Here is a 22977-nt window from a genome sequence, read left to right as displayed (position 1 = left end):
AATCCGTGCTCGGCATGAATGGGCCAGCCGACCCTTCAACAAAATCATTGTGGTTTTTTTGAGGATGAAAACCATTTTATGTTGGACACTCCACAAGCTAAGAATCTCACATGTACGGGCAGCTGGGAGTTCTATCTCGTTCCGCGAGTACCTCTTCAATCAGCAATAGCCCATCATCCGCATAAGTAATAATGCGGTAACCACTAGGCAACCTCAACCGTAACATAGAATTGAACTCAATTATGCAAAGAAGGGTACTGGCCTGTGGGCACTCTTTGGATAGGGTCTTTCCTGCTTCTGCACTGCCATCACGGAGGGCGACGGTTCGATGGCTGAAAAAACTTGAGAGAATCTTTATTTCATTCTACTTACAACCACGTTTCTACATTTCAAACAAGTCAGAGGGCCACGGTAAGTTATTAAAAGCCCCGGATATATCCATAAAAACACCTAACACATACCTACATACACTTGAGGAAGCAATATTCATCACCTTCAAGGCTGGGACAGCCTTGTCCAGGAGGAGTGGGCCCCTTAGATGTCCCACTGCCGGTGATTGGACAGGGAATCCCTTAGTGTTCCGATCGGACTTCGATGAGGGGGTAAAGTAAGACCGTTGTTCTGGTGGGGGATCCCTTTAAGATTCCTCAATTGAGTTAAGACCGGAGTCCTGGTAGGAGGATCTCTTCGAAGTCCTCTCATTAAAGGTATGGCGTCTAATTAAAGCGAGTCCGCGGCTGTGTGAGGGGAACGTCAGTTCTCGACTAAGCAGTTTGAGGCGATGGCACCCCCTGGAGCTGTGTTTATGCTTGGTTGCAAGTGCGGCTCCAGGAGGGGGATAAACACTGATGAACTGAAAAAAGTGTTTAACTGAAACATCAGTTAACTAAAGTGTATTTTTAATTAATATTTTTTTATATACTCGTATGTGTTCTCTTATGTGATGGTTTTTTGTTTAGAGCAGAATTTTACTCAGAGCACTACTAGGTCTCATCAGTTAATAATTTTTTTTGAATTAATGGATTCGAAAGGGTTGTTTTCTTTTTATACGATGCTTATATTGATTTTAAAGAGTATATAGCAAACATTTTTAGATAACAATTTGTTTTAGGACACTTACAATTTAAATATGACTTTATAATTTTAATTTTCTGAAAATTGCTTAGTATAATAAGTGCACCTGCAATGTAATTTTCTGGCATATGAAACTTGGTATGTATCCCTTTTAAGTATTGATCTATGATCTGCAATAAGTTTTCGTTCCATCTAAGTTCATTTTTCAGTCGTAATTTGTTTCTATCATTTGTATATACCAAAGTATTCACCATGTTCGTTGTTTTTAAAAACTCCAAAGCAAATGCATTTCAAACGATATTGGATGCTATAACCAACAAAAAGTAGTGCTTCAAATCTACATAACAATTTTGTTATTGTACAGTAGGAATAAAATCATATTTAAAAAAATATATTCTAAAACAAAACTGAATGCAAAACAAGATGTTTTGAAAAAGTTACGCAACGCTTTAAAAATTGATGAATATTTTTTAAAAATATTCTTTGCATGTTAGAAAAAAATAAATTTACGCCATTAGAAAAAATTCAGGGCTGTCAGTGAAAAACATCAGTCAAAGTCTTTGTTAGCACTGTAACTTTAAGGGACATGAAAAGATTTTTTAAGAAGTTCAGAAAGTATACAAACACGTGCGCGCGCACACGTACACACATATGTAAATAATATATATGTATATCATTACATCATTTATTAATAAATTGGCGTATCATTCTTTCTCGGAAACGTCATACGCTAAACAGTTTGCATATTATATTCCCACAAAGAAGCTTTGAGCTTTATGTGAAGAATTTCATCACTAACCAAAAATGAATACACACACACACACACACACACACACACACACACACACACACACACACACACACACACAATATATATATATATATTCACAAATACATACTCACTGTTGCTTTCCGGGCTATTTTAGAGAGGGCAATTATTTTTATCGCTCATAAAATGATTAGCCCCCAGGTATTTAGTATTCTTCTGCTAAGGGTCCTGAACCGACATAAAATCAGTTAAAATTTTTTGTGTGTAAAGTGTGTTTATGCGCGCGCACGCGTTTGTTATAATACTACGAACTGAAAATTTTAATTTAATGATTCATTTATTTATTTACACTACAAACAGTTGAGATATACGAAATATAAAAGTATAGAAATAAAATACGTATTTGTGTAAAATATAATAATAATACTTGCAATTGGTAATTATGAAGAGGGGGAATGGAAGCAAAAGTTTCGTTAAAAAATTAAATTATAAAAAACTACTTTATGGAGAACTTAAAACAAATTATGTCGAAGGCATTATTAAAATGTTACAATATTTAGAATATTATAAACATTATACCTTGAATATAACAAAAATTTTCACGTTTTTAAATTATATCGGTTGAAAAAATATGGCCAAAAGAACTTCTACTCATTTCATATTTTAAGAGAACATAATGAGGTAACGATGAAGTGATTAATTCTCGTTTAAGGCTTTCGTAGAAGGGAATACGAGTTTTTAGTAAAGCAGCGAGGGCTTTAGCCGCCACTCCTATCACGTCTTTTTTAAATTGATTCCGAACTGGTATTAAGATCGTTGCCTTTCTAATGAGATAACCTCTGACCAACAAAAAGAAATCCTTTCTTAGACTATTGTTCATCTCTTATTTTGGGTGAGTTACAAAATTCTTATGATCACGATAGTTTGATTGAAATTATTAGCGAATTCTTTGGAAAATAGTTTTTAATAATATTTCTTCTATTCAGTTTTACGTCAACAATTTATTTATCTTACTTTAAAACGTAGGTTATAAAAACTGCAATTTTTAAAATTACTGATATTTATTTTTCTTTTAAACTACAAATGATTTTTTCAATTTCATTTTATTTTATAATTTTTTGTAAAACAACGCTAAGTATAAAAAAAAAATGAAGACCGCAATTTATTATTTGATAAACCTATATAGCAATAATTGTAACACTTTCTTTTTCTTTGTCAAAAAAATAAATAAATAAATGGAAACGCGCTCTTATTATTGTTTTAAGGATTTATCTTAAAAAAATTTTATTTTATGTTTTTATTTTACAACAAGTTTTATACACTGGACGACCAAAAATAATTTAAAAAAGTATATAATTTCATTGGCAAAATCAATAAAAAATAATTTAATTATATATTAATTAATTAATTAACGAATGTTATGAAAAACAAAGTAAATTTTAAAAATTATTAAAAATTATTTATTTGAAATTTAGACATTTTTATAAAGTTGAAACTTATAATTCGGAAAGATTAAGAAAATTCATAATGAAATCTTAGGACTTATTTCTTTAAAGAAATAAAACATTATCAGTAATATAAAAGGAATACACTCTCAAATCACCTTGAGGAAAATTTTGACTTGCGGAATTTTATGCTTAACTAGAACAAGAAATAATTAATGCAAGTTATCAAGTCTCAGTTTTCTTTCTTATAAAAATTTTAAAAACATTTCCGAACAGATATAAGCAACTTTTTATAACTTGTTTTATCTTTATTAATATACTAGATTCTATCGGTTAGAAAGAAATGGACGATTAATATAAGAAATTTAAAAAAAAAACTAAAAAGTAAAAATTATGAAATAAGTGAAAGTAGATTGTACTAGTAAATAGTTAAGGATACTACCATAATAAAATGTTATGATTCCATGAATAAAACAGAACACGTTATTTGGTTGTTAAGCCGTTAGATTCTTTTAACTTATAAAGACCTAAAATATCACCTCAAATCCCCAACCTATTTTTCCATTTTTCTGTTTAAGTTTTTTTTACCATTACTTATTTAATTTTTGTGAAGAAAATATTGATAGAATAAATTCAACGCTTTTCCGAGTAAACAATTTGTTGAATTTTCTTATTAATTATTTAAAAAATTTTTAATTTTTCGCTACTTCACGATTTTATTTTGTCCGTTGAACCTTTTTACCCGCAACGGAACGGAGACGATATATGAGTTTGATGTAAGAAATTTTGTGTGTGTATGTATGTGTATTTTACCATTTTCCTCAAAAACTGCTGGACCGATTTCGATGCGGTTTTTTACATTACATAGGTACACCTTCAGAGAAGGTTCTTATACATGTTTTTACGGTTAAAAACCAGCAAGGAGCGCTGCAGTAGATGAGTTCTCTAAAACGGTTGGGCCGGTTTTGATGCGGATATTTCCTTACATAGGTATCACCTCAGAGCAGATTCTTAGATTAGTATTACGGTTATAAGCCGTCAAGGGGCGTTGCAGTAGATATATTTCTTCAAAACGGATTTTGAATGTTTCTAAACCTTTCTAACTCCCAGCAAGGCTACTTTATTGTGTGGATCATTAGTCGCCGGTCAAGTATACTAAACATTCATCATCAGCCTATAAACGTCCCACTGTTGGGGAAAGGCCTACTAATTTTTAAAAAGTAACAAATAAAAAATTAAATTAAAATTTGTAAAAAACTACGACGAAAAAACGTTAATAAACTTGAACTAACTGTATTTTTACCTTATAATCCTCTGCGACACTTTTTTCAAGACAATAAAATTTAAGATTTTGATTAACCGTCAAGCGTGATCCGTAGACTGCATAGACAAGCTTTTTTTGTTATGGATCCACATAGATAAACTTTAGTCATCATCATAGTCATGCACGATGGTTAATCAAAATCTTAAATTTTATTATCTTAAAAATAATATCGCAATGTCACAGAGAATTATATTGTAAAAATACAGTTATTTAATTATTTCACGTTTTTTAAAGTTATTTCGTTGTAGGTTTTTTGAAATTGTTAATTAATTTTTTATTTATTGAAGGATAATCTATCTGTTTGTCTAATAAATAGATCACTTCAATTTTCACCTTCGATTCAGAGTGGATAAATAATGAAGAATGTATGCACAACTTAGACTGGTGGATTTCATCTGGCATGAGTTTGTTATTTATGAATTAATGAATTGGATAAGAATATTTTAGCAGTCATAACTAGTGATATCACATATTAAACATGTCCGATCAAATATAAAATACATTTTGGTTACCTAACTTTCGTGAAATATGTCATCGCCTCATTGGTAGACTAGCACTTCATTTTGACTACTTTATTAGACTTTTAACGTAACCATTGGTAAAGAAATTCATATACCAGATTTATTCAGAAATTAAAGAAACAAACGGCATCAGTAGAAAAAGAGCGTTTAATAGAATAGACTGATACTGTCTGACGTTGAAGTTATCACGTCGGACCCTTCATGTAGAAAATATCGGCTGTTTGAAAAGAATTTCCATTATTATAATCTCTTTTGTTTGTTTCAAAATGTCCGCTCCGCTTGACCGTGAGTGGTGGAAGGATAGCGTCCTGTGATGCGATTTTTATTTTCTGAAGGTGTAAAACGACCGACTCACGGAATGCTAAAACAGGGTGGTAAAAAGTACATTCACCGTGTAAATTTTTATAAGTGAAACTAATAATTAAAATCGGGTAAAACAATGTCATTGATTTTCATTCAGCGGTAGATCATGGAAGTTTTTTCGAATGACGCTTTTCAAAATCGCATATTTAAATTTATTTATGAAGACGTTTGTATAGATATTTGGAAAAAATTGTTAAAATTTTTAATGGGAGTATTGGCATGTTCTTAATATTAAGGAATATATTCAATGCGGGTTCCAAGACAGACGACTCGAAATCAAAATACACAATAATTAGCATTTTTATGGAACATATACAACGGTTTATAACGGAAGGTAATGCTTTCTCAAATCTCATAGAAGCTTATGGATGAAACTTGGATTCATTACTTTGAGCCATAATCCAAAATAGAATGGAATGAAAACAACCGAATTCACCCGCCAGAAAAAATTCAAACGACGACTCAGACGGTAAAGCAATGCTAACAGTGTTTTAAGGATTATAAAGGTCAAATTTACTGGATTTTTTGAAAGAATAACTAACAAACAACAATGAGTGGTATTTTAATATGCTGTAAAATTAAGTGAACCCCGAAGTAAGGAGGAAACGTCCCGTTTCTCTCTCAAAAGATATAATTTATTTGAATGATACTGTCCACCCCAAATCGCTCCAAAGACACGGGAAGCTATTCAGAAGCTGACTTAGGAGGTGTTGGCACATTCGATCTTGGCAGGATAAGATTTTTGTTTGGTTAAACCCCTCTCAAAAGGTTTTGCGTGGAATTAAGCTCAACAAAAAAAGCAGATCAAAAATTTGGTCCAAGAATGGCTCAAACACCAACGTGAATTTATTAATAAAATAAGAAATGTGACGGAAAGATGGGACAAGAGCCTAAATGTAGCCAGGGATTATGTTGAAATTTTAGTTGGTTTTCATTTTCTATAATAAATCATAGTTTTTCCACAGTTATTTGTCTCATTAATTACTGAACGACTGTGCTAAATAAATTATGATAATAATTCACAAAAACGACACAATTTTTCAAAATATTCGTTTTTGCATACATTTATTGTCTTGGAAAATAGCTTTATATAACTAAATATTAGACGACTTTGGATCGATAAGTATTAATAACAAATAAAAAGATGAATAATGTAACCTAATTTGGTTCAAATTGATAATCACCTAATATTACATTAATATACATACTGCTTGTCATTTTATTGCATTGTTATAGTATCTTTTCTGGGATTAAATGTGGTTAACGTAGCTATACATTTGTATACGAGTACACTAGCCTATACACAATTGAGTTATTCTTCCTCTTGCTTTATTACCGTTTTAATGGAATCAAAAAATTAAATAAAAATATGCTTTCAATCCCCCTCATGTGTGAGGGTATGTATGTGTTTTGACTCTTACCGTTCACCGATTTTGATATGCCTTTATTGATTTTTTGGAGATGATGATCTAAATGATAAAAATGAAAACTTTTTAACGACAACAGACATTGAAGATATTTTCTCATAAAACTTTAAGAAAATTTAAGGTAAAAAAATTAATACCTACTCCTCATTTACAAGAATCTTACTTAGCTCACCCTCAAATACAGTCTTTAGAACGTTTTTCTCCATTAATTTTGAATTTTTGTTAAGGTGCTACTTTTTAGTTTCCTTTTTTTTTGAGTATAGCTTTGTATTCATCGATTTCGTGATCCTAATCATATTAAAAAAAAAATTTAAATAAAGTATATTTAATATAAATAAACTAAAAACAACTTTAAAGGGTGCTTTAGCCCTAAAACGTAAGAACTAATAACTTATAAATTTTTAAATCTTTGCTAAACTGTTTAAAAGTATTGGTTATTGTTTTTAATTTGTCGTTTTTTTCTAAGGTAAGAAAAAATCAAAGAAGAATTCAAAAAGTATTCTAATCTATTAAAGATATGTTGTTTTATTTTGTCTTCAGTCATTCGACTGGTTTGATGCAGCTCTCTAGGATTCTAGTGGCAGTCGTTTCATTTCGGTATACCCCCTACAACCTATATCCATAAAAATTTGTTTGAAATATTCCAAACGTCCCATCTACCTGTCTCTCTACTATCAAAGTAACCATTGTCAGTATTGTATCTTCCTTTTCATCCTCTTCGACTTCCACGCCATTTTCAAATCATTTCCTTCGTATAACTCTTCAATATATTCCATCCACCTAAAATATATAAAAATATTTTAAAATTGTTACTTTTAAACGTGGTTTTGGGCGTATTATTTTTTATAACGTATATTACATATTAATTGCAAAACATTCTGATGCACAAGAGTTACTTAATTGGCAGAACGTTAGGTTTCTAATGTAAAATTAAGGTTTTAAAGTTAAAATATGATTCATATCCGTGAAATTTGTATCCTAAAGCATGAATTTGTAACGAATATAAGAAAATTAGTAATACGAAGTATATCTATGTGTATTTAATGTTGATAATAAAAAGTAGTTATATTTTCATAATTTACAGTTGGGTTTGTCCATTAGAATAAAATCGATTTGTTGAACCATTTGAAATTCATCAGGTATCGTGTGTTGAACGCATTAGCTAGTGCACTACCGTCAATTCAATATAAATTAATGTCTTTAAAGTACGTTGAAAATTATTGTTTAAATAGGATATTAATCATTGTATAGATAAGTGGTGTGACTCATTTTATCAATTTTTTAATGGTAAAACCACCTTAAGCACTGGTAATAATTGTCTCTTTTTTTAATAAAGTGACTGGATGACTCACAAAAAAATTCTAAAGTAAAATCAATAGATTTACTTTTATCCTGTTGGTTTTAATATTTTACAACCTATTATTCCATGTTTAAAAAGTTTCTTCTGAAAATTTATAAAAAATTCAAGTCAGAATTAATTAAACTGGACACAATAAGTTTAACCGTATAATTTTGAACTAAAGTAATAATCTAAAACCATACAAAAAGAACCATTTTTATTCTGCAGTTATTAGACCCTACTAAAGAGAGTCCATCTAGAGGGTGAGTACAGTCTAAAAGATCGTATTATACCGTAAGATGTACATGATAGAGGCGTACATTTAAAAGCTGATTGTCGATATTATGACAGGTAAAATTTGGAAAGTCATATTTTGACCAAGATTTGATGATTTGCAAGAATTTTTTTCAAAATGAGCCAAAAAGTAAAAGTTTTCTAAAACTGCTTAAATCTTAAGTTATTTCGTGTTCCGGAATGTTAGATTTTTAATTACGAAAAAATTATTATTTCCTAACAAGAAGAAGAAGAAGAAGAAGAAGAAATTCAAAAATTTACTCAAATGAGAGAAACTGAGGTCTTTCAAAATCGAAAAAAAAGAGTATTAAATTAATTTTTTAAAAATTATGTAAATTCTGTGTAAACAAAATCCTTTTTTTTACCTTTTTCAGAACATTTTTTTAAATTTTTTCTTTGAGTGATGTTTAAGGAAAGTGACTTTTTTAGTGATATATTTATTTGTCACCTTGGCTCCAAACCGAATAACACTTCTCTTACGAAGGAGTAGTTCGTAAGAAACGCTAAACACCAGAAAAAAATTGTATCTTTAAAAAAAAAATTTTAAATAAATAAAAGGTATCCAGATAAATGGCGTAAATGCCATACTACCTACTGTACACTAAGACTCTATTTAACTTTCATACTCTTTTATAATTATAATTAGACTATTTATTAGACTTATTATGTTTAGACTATAATTATAATCAAACTATTATAATTACCTTAATATTTTTTTGTTTATTTACATACAATTTAACAAAGCGTTTGATTATTATTACTTCAAATATTTTATAAATTTACATTCTTCATTTAAAACAAGCTAAAGAAAGATTTGCCAACCAATATTCTGGAGGTTTCATGTGAAAATTCTTTAAAAATAATATCATGAGTACAGGCTGTATATAATTATTTTAAAACTGATAAAAAAATGATGACAAAACAAAATATGTATATATCTCATTATAAATGATTTATATAAATTATTCATTTTAGGTAGATTACATAAGAAAGCTACCTATTGTAATGGGTACCATAATTCAAACTTTCGAAAAATCTTCGCATTTCACATCTCCAGATCCCAAAACCATCGTCAGTTCAGAAGTTTATATATATATATATATATAAATGTATAAATATATATATAAAATAAGAAAGTAATACGACAATATATATATCTTATCCATAAGAAAGTGATATATATATATATCTTATGGACACGATAACTGTCGTAATTTGGCGCGAATCACTTTCAAATTGATATATAAGATATAACTACCCAAAATCTCGGTCTATTTCGTTAATGAACAAAATCGGACCATGGGGGTAGAAAGGGGGGAGCTTTTTCGAAAAACAAAATGTCGCTATAACTTTCTTATGAAGTAAAATATCGGATTCGTTCAAAGTTCCAACTATTCTTTGGATAAGGACCTAAAACTTACATAAGTAAAGTTTTTTGATATCACCAACCATTGGCCAGGGGATGGAAAAAAAATGATGTTTTGAAGACAAAAAAGTCATACCTCCCTTAATAGGCACAGTATCGAATCGGTTTATAGTGTTCGTTAGTCCTCTAAACATTACCTAAAACTTTTATCTGAAAAAGCTTTTGATATGACGAACCCTTACGTCAAGGAATGACCAAAATATTACTGGAATTGTATGAAGATGGGCTTGTCGAATGTTAAACATATGAAACTTTTTTCACATGCAATCTTATTGAGTAAATTTGAAGTTTTTCTAACTTTAAGGTGGAAATATTTTTTATCCCCTACTTAGCACCAGTGAAATCTACCTCCGTCTTCACGCGTGTCGAAAGGAATTGTTTTTGTTTAAAAAATCTTTTTATTGTTTCTGCATGATTTAAATTAAATTTCAATTTTTTATATTATTTAAATTTCTGATATCAAATTAATTACAAGTGTAGGAATCACTTGAGGAACTTTCTGTACAAAGTGTAAAAAAAATCATAAAAATATGTAAATTAATAAAACGAATAATAAATTAACACGAATTAAGACATTTGACAGGTTATACGAATTAAGAAATTGGCAGATATTTTTAAAACTGAACTCAAATAAAAGTTTTCAAAAAAAATTTCAAAAGTAGATAGTACACATAAATTGCACATAAATTTACTTCTACACATTAAAATTTATATAAAAGTTGTCATATACAGTTTATAAGAAATATTAACAAAAACACAGAAAATAATTTTAAAATTATTTATTAAATCAATAAATATGAAAATGAAGTAATTACAATAGGAAATTAAATAAATTTCAGCTATATCCCTGGAAATTCTTCAAAAAAATATTTTAAAATTATAAACAAAAGAAATTTGAGAAAAAGAGAATTAATTTTATAATTTTAATAATATAAAGAATAGACGTAATAAAACTAATTCCTTGAATTTTATTTTTACATTTTAATTTTTTTAATTTTCATTAATAAAGGTATTTACTCATTTTTCCTTTCATATGAGTGACTGTGAGAATATTAATTTAAAAATATAATTTTGTATTAGTGAAACTGGTGTATCCATTTACGACCAAAAGAATCCCACCATCAACAGAGGATGGTTTTTCTTTCATCGTTTTTCATAATAAATAAAGTTTAATTAAATTTTTCGGGCCATCTATTAATTAAATAATAGGAGATACAAATACATTTCTGTAAACTTTACAATGAGATGGTAGTTTACGGGGAGCCACTTACTAGCTCCATAAACAATGAAATCTCATTTATGGAACGAAGATATTGGGCTCGCCCAATTATTGGACTCGCAACGGCTATAAAAGAGTAGAGTAAATTGCAAGATATTTAATATTTCGAAACATATCCACTTTTAGTTAATGACGTACAACATTTATTATAATTTTTTTTGTAGATAAATCAAGCAATCATCAGGGTTCTTATTTTAGACCGAATTGATTTTAAACATCGGCTTCAAAACGCGTAGTATTTCATACAAGAAAATAAAAAAGATAATTTTTAAAGAAGTTAATTGTGATAATTTAATTCACTTGTAATGCATTTTTTCCGGGTTATAACTGAACCCATTTAATAATAAAACAAAATTACAATTACACTGGCTAGCATTGTTAATGACGCAATATGAATAATTAAAAATTACTAGCTTGGAATTAAATTCCCTCACCGATGTTACCTTAATATGAAACTATCAGAGAGTTAACTTAAAAATTGATGGCCCTATACTTAAACATCAAATTTTCAGAATCATAGATCAACATTTTATTATCAAATTTCTTAAGATATTAACGATATTTCCAATCTTAACGTCTGACACTTATACGTATATTGACAACAGAATAACTACGTCAAATAAAGGAATTTTAAAAGAAATCTTTTAAAATGTTTATTTTATTCTATTTTAGTTCACGTAAAAAAAATCTGATAAAAATTAGATAATAATGTACCATAATAAAAGGATCATGATTATATGGAGGTATAAAATTGAATTGATTGAAATGAACTGGTCTTGTGAAGAGAATTCAGCAGGGTAGATACTGTAGAAAATGCGAATGAAAAAACTTAATGGTGCGAAGCAAAGGGGACACCCAAGAAGTAGATAAAAGTCGAGAGGGTGAAAAACGTTAGATATCTGAAGTGGAAAAACTGAATATTGGATATATAAAAATTAAATAAACAATAAATTTCGTTTGGAATGTTATGTATATTTAATACGAATATTAATGGTGAATGTAAACATTCATGTTAAATATTGGCAAAATAAATTATTATTGCACGACCTGGTCTGTATTTCTTTATCACGTTTTATTATATAAATTTACTGCATTCGGGCTGCAGATCACAGATCGTCACTTTGTCTCCATCACCTTCTCCCAAATCTTCTTCCATTTCTGTTCACTTATTCAAATCTTCCTTTACTTAATATGTCCATCTCGTTTTTGGTAATCCTCTGATTCTTCTTCCTAATAATTTCAAATTAAATTAAAGATTAACTTCTTTCCTTTTTGTTTACTTTTCAGAAGAAAATACTCTTGCTTTCTCGGGGTAGAATAAGGAGTATTCTCTAGATCCTAGATTGTGATATTAAAATATTACTTACTCAATTCCTTGAAAATTTTACGACCGTTTCTTAAAACTTTATTTTACTGATTTTTCTTCATGTTTTCATTGTGTCTGAATCAAATCTTAGAACATAGAATAAAACTTATGAATGTTGTTTGTTTACATTTTTTTTTCATTAAAAATTATTGGTGTTTGTTTAAACCAATCTTCTAAAATTTTAATAAAGTTTTCTTGTCTGTACCACGTTACTATTTCGTTGACTATTTTTTCCTTCCAATTTTCCACACCATGAATAACTAAAATCTCTAAAAATTCACAATTTTGTTCTTTTTCTTCTATTTATAAATCGCCTCTTTCAATTCAATCATTCCTTGGTATAACCGTGGTTTTTGTTTATTCTATGTTGATTTTCATTCTCTATGATTCAAATTCTTCTACTGAAGGATTAAATCGATTTTTTTATTTCAAATCTTTTTTTTCTTATAAATTAACATTATCATCGGCGTATTCAATATCATCAGATGTAATACACTTATACTAGTGTATTTATGAAATGATACGTTTTAAGACTCGTTTTATATAGTGTATCTAATTGTACAAAGATAATATTCCGTTAAAAATAAAAAATTGTGGAACTATGGTTTCAGACAATTGTGATGCAGTTACTTTATTAATCATGTTGAAACCACAGACTACAGCATTGATCTGCATAATTACAGCACCTTATCAATTATAATTATTTTGTTTTCACCTACTTTAAATCATATTTCCTTATACTGATTTTCTCTTTATTCAATAGTGATAATTTAAAAGAAGTAATTTTATTAGCAATCGCAGCAGTAAACAGAAAAAACTTTAAAAATGATAATGTTTTGATTTTCAGATTGATGATATTGAATTATAGTATTAGTGAAAGTTTAAAAAGCGAATAGATATAGTTGCGCAGTAGTTCTACTTGGTTCTACTTGGCTGCTGAAGTAGTAGAAATGGCACTGATAACAGTATACAGTGAAGGGGACTAGTGCCCCATAGCAGAACGTAGCTAGGAAGAAGCCATTTGCAATATATTTCCAATTGAGCTTTCTAAATTTTGAGCAGTAATTCTTATTATGGTATTATTTTCTGTAAATAATTAACGATCTTATACATAAAACAGACGATAATTTAATGTATAACTAGCCGCCTGGGCCGACTCCAGCAGGTAGCCCTTTGGGGAGGAAAGGTTATATTTTTATTGTTAAAGTCGGCTGGACCGGCTTCACCGTCCTGGCAGTAGTATTTTCGTAGATTAAATGATTTCATATTGAAGGAAAATTTTAAACCACAATTTCTGTCAGATTTTTTTTATTGATATTCTGTCCATTAATCATGAATATAATCAAATTAATTAAAACTTATTTTGACTCTTATACATGTTACTGCGTGGATGTTGGATAATATCGGCGAACAATAAAAATAAAGTAAAATATAATGTAGTAAAATAAAATAAAATATATTACAATACATTAATGTAGAAAAAGTAAAATATTGTTATCCCACGTAGTTGATTAGGTAGTTTTTGAACTATTGTTTGCCTGGCGACTCTCATCTTGAATGATTAAATTTCTTGGTGAACCAACTCTTTACCACGTCACATGTAATTGACCGTGACCAAAACAATTATTTTCCAACAGTAATTCATTCAATAATGGATTGTCCTAGTGATTTTTAAATGATCATTGCGTATGATATTGTAAAGGGAATTGCAAACGTTTAAATTGAAATAAAACATTGGTTGAAATTACTGGAATCGTTGGTATGAAAAAAACTTCTTCTGTATTTTTTCCAGTAAGAAATGTTGCTTCTACAGAATTTCTTGATAAATTTTTTATATATAGATGAATGCTATTGAAAAGTTTCGATGGATTCAGATTACAATGGACCAATGGTATTGCGCCGAGCGGCTGCACACGGTTCCATCTACTACACAAAAAAAAAGTCGGAAAAAAATGTCTAAGCATAGGTTATTTTAATTTATTTTTTATTTCTTTAGCCATGAATATAATCAAATTAATTAAAACTTATTTCGACTTATATACATCTCGTAGGTTCTGATTATTGACACTGTAAAATTTTGATGTTAGATGTTAAGTAATGTGACCGCTAGGCGATGACAAACATATAGGAAATAATTTGATATATATATATATATATATATTAAATTATATATAAAAAAGGGGCATTTTTGAAGTTGTAACTTTTGAATTTTTGTTTTAAAACGATCCTGAAGGTGTGGATATGGACCTGTAAAGTTTGGTTAATGTATTTTAGTATTTCAGCTGCAAAATGGTTACAGACAGAATTGATGTAATTTATATATATATATATATATATATATATATATATAGGTTGATAGAAAAAATTTCAGGTTTTAATCACAGCTTTATTAAATTATAATTTTTGTTAATTTTTTTTAGGAACGAAGATTTTTGAACGTTTTATAGAGCATTTAAATGATTAGTAAAGATATTAAAATAAATAATAATAATAATTAGTGACGCGCAAAATTGTAACCCATAAAATTGTTCAATCTTAAAGAGAATTATATTCACTTACTATATTAAAAATGATACAAATATATTCTCTTCGGTAGAAAAATTTATTTATTTTTCAAGTAGTATATGCTACATATTTTAAGGAAATCTATTAGAAAAGTGGATAGGGAATCGGTTAATTCCCACCTATTAGTTGATATGAAGTTTACTGTACATATGAATAATTTAAAGTGAACTAAGAAATGAAAGATGAAGCCTGTATTCAAAAACAGGTGGTGGGTAGTTTAAAGAATAAATTTTTAACCAGGTATTTTTCAGAAAAATTATTCCCATACTTTTATAGTTCACAGAACTAAACAAATGAGGAATTTTTTATTGTCTCAAATCAAAATGACTACTAATCACGTAATTCCAACCCGGTGGGTCGAGATTCAAATACTACTGAAAGGTAGTATTACTTTTATTCGTACTGAAAGGTACTTTTATTCGGATTTGAAAAATATACACTGAGTACCGGTATACTTTTGTCGTTAAGGTTCAATTGACCACAGGTCTCAGGAATGATCGGCCTGAGTTTGTACACATCTCATTCACATGTTTTACTATAATTCTCATCTCATTGGGCTGAGGGAGGGTTCCTTACAGTTCAGTAGTTGAACAGACTGCAACGTTCACATTAAGAAAACATTTAATTAATTCTAATTTGTCGTTAAGTTTGTTGCGAATTCACTATATTTAAAATATTTTTGTTCTTAGCCAATTTAACCCTTAGTTAATTAGTTTGTAGATTAGACTAAATGTACGGAGCCCCTATTTTATAGACTCCTCAACTATTTTAGATTGTGGTCATTAAAACTTTATTTAGAAAATAAAATATATACGAAGACATTTTTATGTTGAACACCTTTTATAAACCATTTTTATTTTTAAAAAACTATCAAAAATGAATCAGTATTTAAAAAAAAATATTTTCTCTTCTTTCAGTTAACACCAATTGGCTTCTTAAATTTAAACTTAATTATGTTTTGAGAAATGTTATTTTTCATGAGTTACATTAAAAAAATGAATGTTTATTGATTCCAAATTTTTTATTTAAGGTTAGCTTCGAACGCGACCTATATTTAAGTAATATCATATTATATTTACGAAATTAAATATAAACACATTCTTTTTAATTTCATAAGCAAACTTCGGTGGTATATGGAAATAACCATTATCAATTCGGTCAATTTTTAATAACGATTTCCATTGTCAGTATTTTTTAGGGAAAGTTATTCTGGTGTCCATTTAATGTTTATTTGAAATAAATTAAGGAACAGATATATTTTTTAAAAATGCATTTTTTTTAGGACTATTTGAAATGCCTTTCTTTATTTGTTGTCATCATTATTGTTAGATTTTTATGTCGTAATAAATGTAATAGTACTATAATTTATACTATATAATTTAATTGTAATATCCGTATGTAATATTGATATTCAAAATAATCACCTGAGAGAGCTCAGAAAGTCAGTTTAAAAACATTCTCATTAAATTAATATTTTAGCTCATTATGAAGTAAAAAGTAATCATCCTTCCCGTATCGAAAACACTTAGAGCTTGACAACAGTCTCTTTGAGTTTTATTATTTTAATTAAGAGACATATGTTCCTTACCTTTGCCATTATTTTATTGAAACAACTCACTTTCATATTATGAGAGGTTTCCTTTTTAGTAGGCCGGTCCATATTCTAGATAGATTAAAATAAAAAAGTGTGAAATAAAAATACAAAATAAAATTAAATAATTTTTTTAAAACTCACTTAAATGTAATGTAATAAAATAATTGAATTCTACTTTTTAAATTTCCATTTTTTTTTAAAATTGGCGTCAAATTAAGGATTACTAAGTTACATTTGTTTTAAACCTTGAAAATAAAAGATCAAAGAAGTTAAAGAGTATTTCACCTTTTTTAGAATGTTTATTACGTCGATTTTATTTTATTAAAAATTTATTTTATTTTTTTAATATATTTTTATTTCTTTTTTTTTTTAAAAGAACGTATGTTTTAGACCTTCTAGTCATGCTATAGTATAACATTAATGTCTTTAGATGATGCTTTCATTCAACTTTTTTTGTTATAAAAAAAAGATGATTTGGATCAGACGGCATACTGTTCGTTCTGTTGTCATTATCCTTCAGTGATTTTTCCAACCGTTAAAGAAATGAAATTTATCTTAAGACTGGGGAGGGTAAAGTATCCGAAGGGTGCCGGGACAGAAACCCCTTCCTACTATATGTACAAGCTACATTGTCCACACACAAAAGATGGAATTCCAATATAACATAAGACGGATTCACTTTTTGCTGATGCTTGTTCTCTTTCACTTTTGTCCTCAATTGTCTCCTTTAATCCTGTCAAGCCTTATTACAATAAAAAATTTAAATTTTCCTACTATTCGTATGATTCGTTCAATACAAACAGCATACTTGGATTCAAAAATAAATTCATATTATTGAATTTCTTTTAAAAATGTATAACTATAGAAATAAGTTTATTAATAATTTTTTATTATTCCTTTAGTATTTTTTTTCCTGGAACTCTACTGCTTGCTCATAATATTTTACCGGGATAATATTTTCATAAACTGTTCTGTTGGAATTTTAAAACGAGATTTAATCCCCAAAGCTGAAGTAAAATTGGCGATTTAACGTTATAATTTCTTTTCAATCACTACTTTCTATTAACATATAAAGATTTCGCTTCGTATTATTAAATTAAATTTGTCCCAATTTAAAACAATTTGTGATTGGTCCAGTTACTATAATGCAGTTTTTTATTGTTTTCTTTTTTCTTCACAATATTTATAAATCTCGAAGTTGTTCGTGTTTTATTCCCATAAAGCTCTATTATTTATTTACTTACTTTTGTCCAAAAATGTTATTAAATCATTGAATTTCTTCGCAAACGTAATCCCACATAATCGTGGATCTCTAAAGAAAAATGGAGAATGGCAAACATCTGTATTTTATTATTACACGTGGTTTAACACAGATGTAGTACCAAAAAAAAAACTAATTTGCTAATTAACGCTGTTCTGATATCAATTAACAATCACGAAGCGAGATTATAGTTAAATATATTTTCTGTAGTAAATATCTTTGGATAACATCTTTTCTTAAGAAATCATTACATATAAAATTTTAAGGAAAGTAGAGTTAAAATAAGGAGAAAGAAACATTACAAATTTTATCAAAAAATCAAAATCAGCTAGCTGTGATAAAGAACAAGATTAAGAAAAGTAAGTTCAATTCTAAAGAAAAACAGATAGCCAAGCATTTAGTCTAGCCTGCTGCTTTCATTTTTATCATTGTAAAAAATAATTAAGAAAATGCCAAAAAAATTTAGAATGAAGAAGAAGCAGAAAAAATGAAAATGTTAATCATTCTGACGAAAAATTTTATTCAGGAATAAATACGATTAAAACAAAGGAAATAACAAAAATTATATACCAGAAGTCGTAAGAACGTGTTTATTTGCAATTAAGATTACTAGGGAAACAATTCATTTCACTTCTGTAAACAAGCCGTTCTAGCACAAAGGTTGGGTTTGTAAACCACTCCTATTGTGGGTGACAGAATTCGTTCTATATTTGTGTAGTCTATCTCCCGACAAAGCGTCAAAAAATAAGAAAAATAAAGATAATTTACCTTTAAATAATTTAACATTTCATGATACTTTAATACAAAAATCTTAATTATACAATAGATTAATTTTCTATCTTAGGCTATATAAATTACTAATAAAATAAAACATTTTTAGTACAATGTATAACTTTTAATAATGATAATTTTTTTTTTTATTTCAGTGCCACCGAGTGTACGTACCTCACCTGCTAGTGGCCAACTTACGGCAAGAAAAGGGGGCACTGTTACTCTTGAATGTAAAGCTTCTGGTAATCCTGTTCCAACGATATTATGGTCACGAAAGGTAAGCAAATTATTTTCGTAATATATAAATCCTACGAGGCTCGGCTGATAAATTTTGCACACTAGTGTGCTACACGAAGACAAAAGGTACTATGGAGTTGGGCGTGACAGCACATGTAGCTAAGATCCTGCTTTATAAACCTGCGAAAATGCGTTGAAATCCGTTTACCGGTTTGTTTTCAGTAGCAGTTAAAATGGAGTCGAGTACAGGTAATATGTTAACACTGTTTAAACAGCGCGAAGTGATCGAATTTTTAACAGCAGAAAATGTGAATTGTATGAATATTTTTCATCGTTTAAAAGTTGGGTACGGTAGTGAAACTGTTGAGAGGAGTTTTGTGAATAGGTGGGCGTTGAAGTTTTGCGAATGTGAAGCTAGTAAAGTGACAATTGATGACTAACCTCGCAGCGGACGACCAACTTCTGTGACTGACGAGAAACATCAAAAGGAGGTGGATGATTTGCTTCAAAGTGAACGGCGAATATCCCAGAAACGCATTACTATTCAGTTAGGCATATCTAAAGAACAAGTAGGCCATATTATCGAGCTATTGGGTTACATTAAATCCGTGCACGATGGGTACCACGCACTGTCTGATGGCTCCCCGCAAGCTGAAGTTTGAGCATATTCCGCATCCGCCATAATCGTCGGAATTGGCTCCCTGCGACTTCCACTTCTTCCTTCATCTCATGAAGGATCACAAATGTAATCATTACACCACCGACGATAAGATGAAGGAAGCTGTAGCACTTGGATCCAAGAAAGACAGCCAGAATTTTTCAGTGATGGAATACAAAGACTTGTCACACGTAGGGAAAAGTGTATCAGTGTAAACGAGGATTATATTGAAAAATAAATACTGCATTTTGTAGGTGGTATTGTAATTTTATTCGTGTTTTATTTAATTTCATATCTCTTTTGATACCCATGCTACTATACGCATATATGTGCAAAATTTAACAACCGAGTCTCGTATCATAATCAGAATTTCGTCTATAAAATTAGTTTTCTTGTTTATTTACAGTTTATGGTTGTCTATTCGGTCAACGTACTAGCTTTCAAAAATTTCTTAAATTAATGTGTAGCTTATGAATCAATTAATCCATGCTGATAAACAATAAATTTTTATTAATAAATTTGGTACGGATTACATTAAAGTAACCATATTTAATTTATTTATTTTATAATTAGCAGTCACTAAAATTAATCAACTCACAGTCTGATGCAAATTCTTTGTATAAAATTATATTCCAGTACTATACTTTTGTAAATTTAAATTATTCAGTAATTGCGATTTTTATTACCGCAATATTAATTAAATTATTCTATTTTCATTAGAAATATGCTGAACAAATTGTTTTACATTTAAAAAAGTAAATGAAATTCATCTGATAACTATAATAAGGTGACTGACTAATACAGATACCAGAAAAATTATGAATTTTTCTGTAATGGCATTTCTGTAATGCCTTTGGAATTGATTTTTTAAACTTTACATTAGTTTACAATCTATTTTGAGGAATTATAATCTTTCTTGTGAAAGTGGAAAGCAAAAAAAAAACATAAGTATATCACTGGTATTGACATACTTATTCTAACCACAGCTTTTTAACGAATCTATTCCATAATGTTTTACGATCACTTGAAAATCAGAACACTAGAAAAAAAATCAAAAAATATGTTTTACGGTTTTTATACGGAAGTGTATATCAATATATATGCGTATTGCAATATTACGTCTTTGGTTTTTTAACCGTTCGATATTTTCAGGTAGCATAAGGTTTTAAAATTGATGCAAAATGATGTGTAGTAAACACGTACTTAAGTACGTGTTTACTTTTTGGGAATTATTTTTCTTTACATTTATATCATTGTATTAAAAAATATTATTTTTGTAATTTCTATAATAGAGGTGCTGTTGGAGGAAATATTGATTTTAAGGAATGTTATAGCTCATAGAGTTGAATTAAATGATAATTTTATTAACGTGAATTTCTTTCCTTATCATAAAATGGTAGTACTATCGAAATAATTATTTTCTAAAAAAATGGAACTGACATATTACGTCTTTTTACATACGCCATCTATAGATCCATTCAAGTACTACAAAAGTATGATCATGTATTTTGGTAGCTATTCAAAAAAATGTATAAGAATTAATTAAGATTTGGACGAAATTATTTATAATTTTTAGCGCATTTTGATGTCGGTTCCATTTTTTTTCTAATAGTTATTTCATAATTTTTTTGTGTCTGATTAATAATGACAAGTTATTTCGTGGAGTTATTGTACTTCTTTTTGGTATTAGAATGCAGCAGCCTCCAGCCAGAGGCCACTTGTGTTTTGTTGAACCTTGTTGGTGTGAAGCAGAAATAAATTTGTGGCATCAGTTTTTTTTTTGTGCGCTAATAATAAACATGAGACAAAGAAATGACATGAAGTTCATTGCTTTATTTAATAATTTTTATTTTGGCAAGTTACAACTTCCAATTGGAAATACTTTGCGAAAGAAGATACAGATACTTTGCGAATACCTTTAACAGAAGAATTATCCCAACTATTAAACTATTTGATGAATATAATCGTAGTATTACTGTTGTATCAAAAATCAATATGTATTATATTATTAGTTTATATTATTGATGAATACTATTGATGAATCACGAGAAGGTGCAACCTCAGGGAAAACTCTCCCCGGGAATATTATTCCAGTAGACGTCAATAACTGTGGTGGCCTGTTGCATAATGTACAATTGGCAGAGGGTTCAAGAGTTATGTTAAGTCGTAATATATCGATTTCTGACGGTTTAGTTAACGGTGCTATTGGAATATTAAAGAAATTCAAATGACCTGCCCTACGAAGGGGCCAACTGGAAAAGGGTGAGTTACCAAAAGCTGTGTTAATAAAATTCGATGACGAAACAATTGGTACAAAAATGAAAGATGAAGGTGGTTGTGTACTTATTACACTAGTAAGTACAACGTTTCAAACTACTAAAGGATAAGGAGATACAGAAAGACCTTTAATTTTAAGTTGGCTTGTAAATTAATATAATGTATATTAGGTCTAAAAGGTTTAAGACGAGGTACCTCGAATTTTTATGATCTTACTAACAGTGCTACACATCTTGCTGAGAAACTCACATTATCTGCCCTACCGAAGACCATCATCCGCTTTTCTTTTTCCTGTTTAGCCTCCGGGAATCACCGTCAGGTATTACTTCAGTGGATGAATGAAGATGATATATATGAGCGTAAGTGAAGTGAAGTATTGTGTAGACTCAGTTCGACCATTTCTGAGATGTGTGGTTAATTGAAAACCCAACCACCAAAGAACACCGGTATACAGAAGACCATCTAACATCATATAACGTGACGTACGCATAATATCAAAATTCCCACTGTCCCTACCTACCCACCGGACGGGAAAAAGTTTTTTCAAACATCATGGTACAATTGAAAAAAGAAGCTGCGTCAATTGCAACAAGATTTATTTCAATCGGATTAATAGAAAAAAAGTTATGCGCAAACAAACATTAAAAAAAACATACGGGTCGCATACATAATTTCCTTTTTTGAAGTCGATAAACAAATATATATGTATATTCCCGAAAAACAAAAATACGTTAAACATTTTTGAAAATTAACTTAAGAAGTTATTTATTTCTATTATTGGATTGTTATTAGAATAGGAAAGTTTTCAAACCACATCACAAGGTCAAACTTAATGAAAGTAAATTTTTAAATTAGATTATGTTACAATAATCAGTAATTTTATTCAAATAGACTAAAATCAGTTTTATCTTGATTACTTTTAACTCTACATTATTAAATATTTTACCTTAGAAATAGATTGGATAAGTACAACTTTGTGTATGTTTA

The 22977-nt window shown here is 29.0% G+C and overlaps 1 protein-coding gene across 1 annotated transcript in view; it reads left to right on the top strand.

The window, feature by feature from the left end:
- The window catches only part of LOC142320185 (limbic system-associated membrane protein-like), a 507330-nt gene that overhangs the window by 386104 nt on the left and 98249 nt on the right, over positions 1 to 22977 (top strand). The window contains exon 4 of the mRNA XM_075357870.1: positions 18974 to 19095. Within this exon, the coding sequence (XP_075213985.1) occupies positions 18974 to 19095 (122 nt within the window). The remainder of the gene's footprint in view (positions 1 to 18973; positions 19096 to 22977) is intronic.

Source organism: Lycorma delicatula, chromosome 2 (assembly GCF_047948215.1).
Source record: "Lycorma delicatula isolate Av1 chromosome 2, ASM4794821v1, whole genome shotgun sequence".
Classification (NCBI taxonomy): domain Eukaryota; kingdom Metazoa; phylum Arthropoda; class Insecta; order Hemiptera; family Fulgoridae; genus Lycorma; species Lycorma delicatula.
This window is presented reverse-complemented; position numbering and strand designations above follow the sequence as displayed.